Source organism: Alexandromys fortis, unplaced genomic scaffold (genome assembly GCF_014885135.2).
Source record: "Alexandromys fortis isolate MF-2015 unplaced genomic scaffold, M_Fortis_MF-2015_v1.1 scaffold_23, whole genome shotgun sequence".
Classification (NCBI taxonomy): domain Eukaryota; kingdom Metazoa; phylum Chordata; class Mammalia; order Rodentia; family Cricetidae; genus Alexandromys; species Alexandromys fortis.
Genome location: NW_026067907.1, coordinates 494724 through 506770, shown reverse-complemented (window position 1 = coordinate 506770; position 12047 = coordinate 494724). Strand labels below are relative to the sequence as shown.

Below are 12047 nucleotides of genomic sequence, written 5' to 3'. Positions count from 1 at the left end.
ACCTCTACACATGTGACATGACACACAGACACATGAACACACACACACAAAGTTAAGATGATTTTCTTTTTAAAATTCTTTATCTTTTCTTTGTTTGTTTCTTTTTTTTTTTTTTTTTCCCAAGACAAGGTTTTTCTGTATCCTTGGCTGTACTGGGACTTGCTCTGTAGACCATGCATGCCTCAGACTCATAGAGGTCCTCCTTCTCTGCCTCCCAAGTGCTGGGATTAAAGGCTTGTACCACTACTGCCCAGCCAAGATAATTTCCTTAACTAAAACTTTGATATAGATATACAGGTCTGCCAACATTATAACCCTTTAAAATCTACCAGAAATGATTGGCTTTGTACAAGAGCTAATTGCATGAATAATCATTTAATGAGAATAATGACTCCCCCTAAGATGTTGATTGTTTTCTCAGCACTATAGCCTCGGACACGAAGGATTCCAAACTCTCCGTCCCATTTCTTTCAGATGAAAGAAAAAACTTTTAAAATTCTTGGGAACCTGTGCTTTTCATTGGGAAATGGCAAAGCAAAGGTTTGGATTCAGTGCTGGGAGCTTTGAAAGCCCATACTTTCACCATTTTGTTACTTCCCAGGAGGATAAGAAGGTGAATGATGCTGCCTTTAAAAGCTACTGTTTGCTTTACAACAACAACAACAGCAACAGTCTCCCCAGGACCATGGACCTCTATGTTGACTGACTGATGGTATATGGGGGGCAGTGAGAAAATCCTTCCTCCGCCCCACAGAAGCGATTCCATCAGCCTAGGTTGCAGTCAGGGCTGGTCAGGACCTGCAATGTTCCCATGGTCTCCCCAGTAGCCTCTGCTCTAGAAACTCCCTGCTTAGGTTTCTGTTACTCTTCCAAACCAGATTTCTCAAGTGATAGCTTTTAATTGCTCAAATAATAGCCCCTTTGAACTGTTTACAAGGGCTTACTACCCCAGGCACAAATCTACCTGATGACCGGTAATTGTCTGTTTCTCATGAGGGGTCATTATGTTTGATTAATTCCTAGTTTTGAAGTAGGAACTTTCTCTAAGTGGATGAACACAAAGTCAGCTTTGAGCATTCTGGATGGTTTGAATGTGAGTACCTTTACATGTCCCAACAGTAGCCTTCCTGTCCTTGTTTTGTTTTAAATAGGAGGCAGCTCCAACCTGGAAGAGAGGTGTGTAAAATAGGCCTCCAGAGGGACCAACTGGTTTGCTAATGGCATGTGTAACAAACCCAGGAAGACCTACCTGTTCTTGCAGGAGAGGGAAAGGTGACTTTTCACCTCAAAGGTGATCTGTACTAGAATTATTGGGGGGAAGAGTAAGTTGGGGATTGCTTTTGCCTTACTCCAAGATGGAAATGACCCTGACTGTTACGGATTCCTTCATCTTATTCTCTGGATTTGCTCACTAAAGATAGACAAAGATACAAACTCTTTCTTTCCCACATATCCAAGCTCTACATTTTCTTTGCTTTGTTTTGTGAAAGTCCGAGGCACAGAGAACTAAGTTAGAAAAGCAGCTTGCTTCCGGGAAGCCTCATTCATGAGTTTTTGCGAGGCCTCACCTTACCTGGCATCTGCCAGGCATTACATTGGTGCTGCTAGTTTCTTTTCTTTTAAAATGGCTCTGCTCTGCCGCACCTCCCCACCATGGTGGACACCGTGAGACCAAATAAACAATTTCTCCCTTTATCCTTTCCTTAGGTATTTGGGTCACACACAAAAGCCACTGGGCTATTTTTTATTTATATTTTAGCATTAAAAATGATTTTCAGCAGTTCTAGTCAAGATGTCGAGTAGAATGATGTCATTGGCCTGAAGTAGCAAAATAATCTTTGCAGAGAGGGGAGACACTGAGAGCCACGAGCACAGTTAATATGGAAGCACACAGCCAAGAGGCTGTAAACAGGCAAAGCCTCCGTGGTCTGCGCTGTGGAGTAGGGGTGCTTGGCCGTTTCATCATCTTCAGGCCTTTCTCTTGATCTGGGTAAACTCTCCTCCACAATTCATTTTACCAGATGCAGGCCACACATTTTATTTGGTAGGCACATCTGGCCAGAGGAAATGTCTCCCTATTGCAGGCTGGCTGGTGTACAACATGATCTCCTGAAATTTAGGCTAAGTTAGGGTATCCCAAAGAATAAGTAGGTCATTTTTGACAGGACCCTTGTTCGGAAAATATGAATGTGTGTTCCTGTATATCATATGTGAAAGAACAATTAGACTTCAGCTTGAAACCTCAAGCTTCCCTTGTCCACGCAGCTTTCGTCTAGCTCTAGAAGGAAGGCGGGAACCCAGACCATGAAGGCACACCTCGCCTAGCCACCAGCTACCACCACCTCAGTCTTTATTCTCCATCCACGTCGGGCCTTTCGCTATCATAGCTCACGAGTGGAAGGTCTCCATCCTTAGCGCCGGCCGTATCGTTTTCTTCTGCTCTTTCTCCTACATTTCTGATTTCTCATTCTTTCCCTTGCTTCCTTTGATTCTCGCCTTTTCACATACGAGGTGGGGGGCCTGGGAATCTGGTGACTTCCACAGTCAACTTCAGTATTTTATTTTCCAAGGTCACAAATCACATTTGTGACAGCATGTGTTTAATTATCTATCTAGTTATGTATATAACTATGCATAAACCATGCACATATTATAACTGTATGAACTAGTTATAGGTACTATAACTAGTTGTATATATTGTAACTATAAACAATGCCTCCAGTTTTGTTAGCTTTCTTTTTGTAAACGTTCTACTGATGGGGGTTTTTAAAATTATGTAAGCACTTGTTGTATGTACTATAACTAGTTATATATATAATAACTATGTATAAATGATGGCTCCAGTTCTGTTAGCCTTCGTTTTGTAAAACTTCTACTGATGGAGTTTTTGAGTACTGAGTTTAGTACCCCTATAATGCTCTGTCTCTTTAAGAGACAAGCCACGCCCACTCTCTTCCTGCTTGTGTCTCAGCCCAACCCTCTCTCTTCTTGTCTGCTCTCTTGGAGAGGCAGCTTCTGCCTCTCTCCCCACTTCTCCCCTCCCTCCCTCCCTCCCTCCCTCCCTCCCTCCCTCCCTCCCTCCCTCCCCCCTCCCCTTTCTACCCTTTGCCTTCCCCTCTATAACTCATCTAATAATGTCCAATTTTATTCTTTATGGTGTGTCTATCTCTGTGCCTCCCACCCAGCGCCTGTCCATTTGTTGCCACTGGCAACCAGCCACCTTCTCTGCAACATGGTCTCTAGGACTGGCTCCTTTCGGGTCCCCAGCAGTCCTGGAGACTCGCAGCTTCTGTTCCTCCCACCCGCAGCCTGCCCACACGGCTTGCCGGGGACCAGCCAGCCGCCACATGGCTGGTGACCAGCCACCTTGGTTTGTGGACCTGCTGTGTGGCATGGTATCGACCCCGCAGCAAGCTGCTGGGACCGTAGCAAATCCATCACAACCCCATTTTCCCATAATTCCTCCCACAAGAGACTTTGCAAGGAGACTGATTTTAAGGAACACATGTATCCTATTATAGTGGAACTGTTAGGCATTTTGAAACTCCTACAGCTTTTTCCGTCTATGACCTGCATTTCCTTTAGTTGGCCTTTAGTTATCTGTTACAGGTGTTAAAAAGTCCCATCTATAATCTATATGCGGTGCATGCATTCTTATAACCAGAGCAGAACAAGGAAGATAGCTCTTCAAATAGAATCCTGCCTCTGGACCAGCGGCACCCTGGATAGCCTTAGACTAATCTCAACTACTCATCTGAGCCCCAAGTTTCAAGAATCTGCAGGACTGTGAGAAACTCAAGGGCAAGTTGTCTACCATGTTGAATTTAGTCATTCTTAGAGAGATTCTAGGATGTTATTATATCCATAACTATTATGTACATTGGGATTATTATATGATTGTCATCAAATTCTTAAGTAATTTGAAAATGATACCCTGATAAAGGTTAACAACATAGACTATTTCCTGAAAGGCTCTCGACTATAAAGGTACACGTTGGCTCGGTTTGCTATGGAATGCGTCCACAATAATGCGGATTTGGCTAGTACCCAGCTTCTCCTTGCACTAGATCAATTTTAACGACCTGTTTTCTCATTGTTTACTTTTTCTTCAAGTACTCACACTCATCAAAATGCCCTTAGAATTGTCTTTAAAAGTAAGGCAGTGTGATATGAAAGAAAAGACTCCAGTTTCTTAAGGACTTAAGCAATGAGCCAAGAACCTTGAAACTCCCACATACAATTTCGGTAAGTGTTTGGTGTCTGATACATTAGGCCCTGCTGTTCTTTAATTCCCTTCTGCCCATAAGGTTTCCAGAACACAATCAAGATAAACAGCCTGTGCATTTAAACCAGCCTGTACCAAGCAGCTCTCTTTTTTAGCCTTAAGTATTAATGATGATGAATTCCAAAGGGCTTCAATGTAAGTTTCATGGATGGGATGGGTAGGAAAGCAAAGGGGTGTGTGTGTAATTAGGGGTGATGAGAGAAAGTAGAGAGAAAAAAGAGTCATAGAAAGATACATTGGTTTGAATCTTGTCTGAGCCCTAAAGGAAGACCTCATTAATAATATTTTATGAGGACCCATACACATAAAATCATATTCAATTTATATGCATATAATATATTCAATTTATATATGTATATAAATTCAATGCCTGATATATGGTAAACAGTTCAGTTGCCACTAAGGTCATTTTTAGGGATCTTTTTTGCTACAAAGACACAGTTTCGGCAATTTCGAAGCAGCAGGGACATGCAGGTTTATAGCTGTGGTGTTCTATTTAGTTGGGACAATAACAACCGCAGCACACAAGCATTATTGATACCTCTCGTATTTTTTCCTTATTAGTTTTGGTGGGGGGGTGGGGGACCTAATGGTGTAGGTTTGCCGGTTGAGATTGTATTTGTTACATATAAAGTACACAGTGGAGAACACTAGCTGTTGATAAAAATGTTTCCGATCTCCTTTGGGGACCAGCTAGGACGCGTGTCCCTGCCTCCCTTAGAGTTGGGTGAGAGCATCGACAAGGTCCTCCTTCCCACATTAGCTGGTGGTGAGTGGAAGAGAGGGACCTCATAGTTACTCTGCACTTCTAGAGGTCTTTAGGTACGAGAGTGAGGCAGGGTGGGGACGAGGGGTCAGGCAGTGGTATAGATGACAATAACAATAGTGGAAAAGGACAGGAACGCATTAAAGCCGATTCTATGTATACTACAGTCTGTGAAAAATACTGCTGAAAATATAGCGTCTACACAAGCAGGGGATTATCAGGTTTGCTCCTAAAGGAATCTGGAATGATTTTAAGAAAGACCCCATGCACTCGTTATGATGAGAATTCCTAGAGACAAAAATGAAAAGAAGCATCCATATGAAAGTGCTCAGACGCCACATTAGCAATGTTGATGAAATCATGCCAAGCACTACAGTACAAATTCTTTATCAAATCCACCCACAGAATAGGCCTTCACTGAAAAGCTATTCCGTCCCAGGTCCGGCGGTCTAGGAGGGAAAGCTTCCATCTAAATGAGCCTCATTAAGAAGCATCAGCATGATCAATGTTGTTTAAGTTAGAGGGAGAGTTACACACTGAGGGCCTAAGCAAGAAAAATGCCAGTGAAACCTGCCTTTCTGGTCAGCCTTGTAAGCTCAGAACATAGCCTTTCTCCTTTGGTAGCTGTGCAGGGCATATGGCTGATCCGAAGAATCCCAACACAGACATTTCCACACCCAACAATTCCGCCTTCCCCAAGATCACTGGGTAGCTGAGCCTTGTTAGAAACGGTTGTCCTCCAGGGCAGGCTGGCCCAGAACAAAGGCCAGCTCAGATGCCATCTGTCCCAGTCACAGATGCCTTGAAAGGCCCACAGAGCACAGCATCTGGGCAGAGCTTGCTGCACAAGCTCCCCGGGCCTGGCTTTGGTTTTCTTCTTTCATTCCGTACGAGAGAAGTGCCATTGTCCCTCTGACAGGTGAGACACCACCAACACCCTTCTCTAAGCTACAGCACCAGGAGAACAGCTTTCCGGGAATCTCCTGGAATCAGGCACGGAAATCACCTATCGCTCATCGCCTGTCCTGACACTATCTACTCATAAACAAATGTACCATGGGTAGAGGTTGACACTTGACCCCCTTGTTCAGTCAAAGCCTTTATTTTACTTTATTCTATCCCCTCCCACCCCCCCGCCTTTTAAAGGCAGCATCTCATGAATTCCAGGCTGGCCTTGAAGGATCTCGTACTTTGAATCCTCTTCTGCCACGTCTCGAGTGCCAAGATTACGGGCATGGGTAAGCATATCTGGTTTTTATGCAGTGGTGTAGCCTGAAACCAGGGCTTCATACAGCCCATGCATCACTCTACCCACAGCTGCCGAGCAAGGCTGAGGGTCCCCAATGAAGCCGGTCTTAAGCTTTGACTGGTGAGTGATAACTGTGTCAATCATGCCTACTGGGGCATTATTCACAGTGGCCGAGATTTGAAACCAGTCCATCGTCCCATCTACAGATGAAAGGATAAAGGAAATGCATCATCTACACCCGAGCAGAATAAAATGATGTCACCTGCAGAAAAACGGATTGAACCGGAAGTCATCATGCTAAGTGAAATATCCAGGTCGAGAAAGATAAAAATGACATTTTTATATGCAGAATTAATCTCTCTCTTTCCTCCCCCTTTTCCCTATTCCCCCCCCACAGGCATTCACACATGTGAAACTAGAAGAGGGACTATTTGTGGGAGAGAGGAGTACAAGGGAGGGAAATGGGGAGCAAATATGAACAAAGCTGATTATAAAAGTATGAAAATATACCATGATGAAGCCCATTAGTTTAAACGCTAAATAACATATTTTGCACACAGACCCACTATATGTAGACCACTATGCAGGCCCTGGGAATTGAACTCAGGTTGTTGGACCCCTCTCACTGATCCTTACAAACAGTATTTCAAGACTTGACTGTTAAACTTTTGGACATTAAGGCTGTAATACTCACTTCTTATTTTTTTTTTAAACATAGGTAAAGGTACTTGAAAAGCATTATGAGTCTCTGGTGTATGATAGGAGGAAAAGGTTCGTGTTTATATTTATTTTATCCACCCCCCCCACTAAATATGTCTTTTTAGATCCTTAGAGATGACCTAATTTGGTACCTCAGAGTTCAAAGATGCCCTTTGCAGTGCGGATGGCAACTTCCAATTACACAGCATTATATAACATTCCGAACTATTTTAAAATTCACTAAAAGGGTAAAAGAGGCTGTGAGCTCTGTCTGAGGTCAATCTCATGGGGCTCGCAAAGACTTTTTTTTTTTTATAGATCATTTAGAAAGATTAAAAGAATCCTACCTTGCCCAGTCAGTCAAAGACCCATTAAACATGAAAGAGGCCCTCTGGCTATGGATCCCCACCTCACCACAAAGTGTACGGCTGGCTATTTTGCTCTCAACTTGTTTTCATGTTTATTACCCCATCTCATCGGCGACCGATGAAATATAGGAACCATATATTTGGCTATGGCGACAGCCAAAATCATATCTGCCCTTTTCAAATGTTAAAGATTAAAACGACAGAGGCGTTGAAGGGGAAGGAGCAGGGAATGAGACAGAGCCACGGGACAGGGGTCCAGAGATTGAGGGAGTGGGTGAAAATGCAAGGCGTACACAGCAACGGGGCTGAGAAAACCAGCACACACAGTCCAGTGTTCCAAAAGCTTGAGGACTCAGTAAGGACATGTAGATGTCATCACTGCTGATAAGAGAAAGAAAAACATGGCCTGTGCATTTTGGATAGGTTTAATACAATATCTCTGCACATGGGAAAGAAGGTCTTTTCTCTGTCTGTATCACCGGCATGTGGAACCCAACCACCCAGGTTTCAAGGTTCTCTTCTTGGAAAGCAGCTAGCTGGGACAAGGCCAACTGCATTCTGTCTCTTAAGTGTCTGTATCTGAAGATACAGCGTCTGTATCAATAACGTTCACAAAACCTCACTGTTCATAAACCCTAGTGACAAAACCTCAGCTTGAGCCGTGGAGATTCTGTTCATAATGTATATAGTTAAAACATACCCCTAACAGAAGAATTCATTCGATTGGAAATGCTACTGCTTGATAGGAAAGCAGAGTAAAACAAAAGCCTAAGTTGGACTCAGAAGGCTGAGGCTCTTTCCCGTCTCTGTGGAGAGAGGGTCAACACGTCAGCATGGAGGCAAGCTCGCCAGCCTCTGTGGAGAGAGCGTTAATGCACCTGCACGGGGAAGGGAGGAACAACTTGGACGGCTTCAACCAGTACCGATGGGGTGAAACTTGGGTAGGAAAAACCATCTCTCGCTATTTGGTTTCTCTCATTCATATCTTATTTCTTCTCACCCAAATTTTATCAAGTAGCCTTGACGAAACAAAACCGAGAGAGAGTCTTCATGGAATAACAGTCGAGTAACTCAAGGTTTCTTCCTTAGTAGATGAATTTTGACGAGGTTTGATTTGAAAAGTTACTAAGAAAACGATAAGAGAAAAAACCAAACCGAGCACCAACCAATAACAACTTTACTAACGTTAAGTTTCCGAGAGGTTGTAAAATTGTTGGCCGTTTCACAGGTATTTCTTCTGACATCGTGGTGGAAAGTTAGGAACTGAGCCACTTTGGTCCGTTTGGTGCCACATATTGTTTTGGTTGAACATCAGCTAGCTTTCTGTTTTTACTGGGAGTGATGTCATGACGGCTTTTAGGATACAGTGTCTGGCTCTGTCATCCGTGGAACTCAACACAATCACGCTTTTAAATTTCCTTTTCTAAAGCTGTAAGCGTGTGTGCACTAGGTGGAGAATGTGCTCGTCAGCAAGCATCCCACAAAGTCTCAAACAGTAGCTAGCGTGGTGGCACACACCTGTCAGTCCCAGACCTTGGGGAGTGCGGGAAGGGGGTCTAGGAGTTCAAGGCCAGGAAAAAAAATCTAAAACAGACTTTAGTTACACAGAAGAGAGAGAGAGAGAGAGAGAGAGAGAGAGGGTATTTGGTGCACCACTAGGCAGCAATACGAGTAGCTTTGCAATGCACAGATTTACCCTAGAAGTACTAATATTTTTAAGAACGAGCTAATATCTGAGCTCTACTTAATCTTTACCCCTGGGAACTGATCTATAACTCACAGTCAAATAATAACTGAATTTTCAGGGTATCTGATCTGGCACATAAGGTGAGCTAAGCTCCCACTGAATAATTTGTATAAAGAATTAATATGGTAATCACTTATGCAAATTATGTAAAATGTTCATTATAAATGTGGACAGGAAAGCAAAACAAGGCAAGATCCAGGACTTTTCTCTCCCCCATTTACTCCCTCCCCAAACACAGCTCTCTGTTAGAGCGATGTATATATATATATATATATATATATGGTCAGCTAAGGGTCAGTTCCACCCCGCAGGCCCCACACTCCAGGACACAGAAGTCACAGCCTCTCGGGGGGGGGGGGGTGGGACAAGGTTCCAGGTAGCAATAGTTTCAGAAACTTCTAGACATACATGGAGAATTGCGATTCAGGTAAGAACAGATGTGTTCAGAGACATCTAGCATCTACTCACCAAGAAGCTTGGGGCACCCTCTGTCCCCATTATTACCTGCTCCACTAGCGGAGAGGGGCCCTGAGGTCCCAGGTGTGGAACTTAGCAGACAGTACGCTGGTTGAATATGTGCAGTGTCATCACCATTGCCCTCAACACACAGTTGATTTGCTATGCAACTGTTAACTACTCCATTGACCAGGTGACAGCACTAGGTTTCTCTTGTTAAGAACTTGCTTTACTATTCTCCTCTGGCATCATAGAAGACATATCCCCCACCCCAAACAAGGCCCTTTGCTTTCCGCTGTTCTTTTGCAAGCCCGTTTCTCCTGCTTGACAACCTTAAAAGCCTTCGGAGTCTGCCTTACCTCCACGATGCTTTTTAGGTCTTGCACGTAGGTCCTCTCCGTCTCCAGGATTTCTTGTACCACTCTATCCACATAGAGGAGCTTGGGGCTGGTGTCCGAGTCTGCAGTGGTTTGGGGTGCCCCATTTGTGTCCACTCTCCACTGGGTCCTGGGCTGCCTCTCGCTGACCCCATCCATGTTCGGTGGCCCGGAAGGGGTGTCCCTCTGCAGCTCGCTGCTGGAAAATGGCCGTGCTGGAATCAGCTCCAGCTTTATGGCCCCAGCTTCTTTATCCTGGCGAAATAAGCCCAAGTGGCTATTTGAAACCAAAGTCATTCTGCTGCCAATGGAGCCATGGCTGTCCCTGGAGGAGGCCGAGGATGAGGTGGAGCTGAAGCTGATGGGTCGGTCACTGTCAGAAAGCTCCATGGCCTTTGGTTCTGGGGACTGGGCAGCTTCAGCTGTGGTACTTGGATCAGGAACTTGAGTTACAGCTGGCGGCCCTTTTGGTTGCAGCCGGCGATGCCCATCTGCTTCCGTCGCAGAAAGATAGAAAAGAGAGAAGAAAGGTCAGTGAGCACCCTCTGAACAGGAGGAGGAAAGGAGGTCAAAACCCACCCCAGGTGTGAAGCATCATTAACAAGAGGGCGGCAAATGAGCTCGGAAAGGCAGGCTGGGAAAAGGAGGATGAACAGTTCAGAGCATCCTCTCAGCCAGCTGGAAGGGCAGCCGCAGGCTCTGCCCTAGGCCTTCTCTCCTTGATTCGGCAACTTAACAGATCACAGAACGAGCCCGGATACCCTAAACTGTGTGAAGCAGGACATCCATTGGGTGCTGTTTCTAAATGTGAGCACCTGTACTGAATCACATATGCAGATGGGTCCAGATTGGCGGGTGTAAAGGCTCAGCGGTCAGGGCACAAAGAACAGGCAACTTTAATCAACACAACAAATGGTTCTAGCGTGCTGAGAAGGGAGACTAATTCTTACACAATCTTGAGAAACGCTGCTTTAGATTTTAAGTCTTCCCTTATAATTCTACCGTTTCTAAGCAAGGAGCCTGGAGCATGGAGACTCACTTTAAGTGACATAAAGTGACACTGGCTGATGCACAGCTCACTCTCACACAGCACTGAACACAGAGCGGTGTGGGCTCTCTCTCTGTCTAAGGGGGGGGGGCGTGAAAACCAGGCTGAAATAAAAAGACCCACATCCTACCTCAAACTCATCTAGCACCTTAGCCTTTACCTAAAGCCCTTAAAAACTGGCATGCCAGGCTCAGCTGGTAAAGACACTTCACACAAAGCTTGACCACCTCACTTTGATCGCCAGGATCACAAGAGGGAGGGCGAGAGCTGACTCCTGCCCGCTGTTCCACATCTGAGCTGGCCCAGAAGAGGCCTTCAAAGTGCTTATATAGCATCTCCCTGTGTAGTTCTTTCTATAATGCCCATTTGCTCATTCTCTCTCTCTCTCTCTCTCTCTCTCTCTCTCTCTCTCTCTCTCTCTCTCTCTCTAATAAATAAATACATAAATTTATGTCACAGGAACCCTACCTGCCTAAGACAAACAGACAAGCACAGCTTTTGTAGTATCGATTAAGTCCCAACAGCCAGGAGCTATTGGAACAACTCCAGCAGTCCATACGCCAAGTCATAAAACAGCGGTTTTTAAATTAGGAACTAAGTGACGAGAAAAATTAAGCCCAGCTGGGTTGTTGGCATTTATGAGAAAGCGCAAGGTGAGACCATCTGCCAAGTGGGGAGGTGAAAATAGTTGCAGTGGAGGAAGATTATCTTGGGTTCAAAAAGGCCATAGCTGAATTTAAACCTTCCAAAATTATTCTTATGAGACATGCAAGATTCCAGTTTTTTTTTCAGCTGTCAAGACAGGATCAGTATCCCCTCGCCCCCATAATATTGAGATTGTACCTTACGATAAGGGATTTGATCAATGATGAAATTGGCTTCATCTTGGTAGGTCACCTTACTACCAAAATTCATCCTTAGAGGTTTTGTTTGAAACGGGAAGATTATACTGGAAAGATTATAATATGACAGATGTATTAAGAATATTGGTCCATGGTATTTCCTTGAGACAAAGTTTCTCTGTGTAGCACTGGCTGTCCTGGAACTCACTC

The 12047-nt window shown here is 44.5% G+C and overlaps 1 protein-coding gene across 10 annotated transcripts in view; it reads right to left on the bottom strand.

Annotated features, from left to right (window-relative positions):
* Plekhg1 (pleckstrin homology and RhoGEF domain containing G1) overlaps positions 1-12047 on the bottom strand; it is a 214311-nt gene that overhangs the window by 75028 nt on the left and 127236 nt on the right. For 8 of the 10 annotated variants that reach the window (XM_050135707.1, XM_050135708.1, XM_050135710.1 and 5 more), the window contains one exon: positions 9930-10438. In XM_050135707.1, coding sequence (XP_049991664.1) covers positions 9930-10438 — 509 coding nt within the window. Of the gene's footprint in view, positions 1-9929; positions 10442-12047 lie in introns of all 10 variants that reach the window. The other 2 variants (XM_050135711.1, XM_050135713.1) reach the window with 1 other exon arrangement.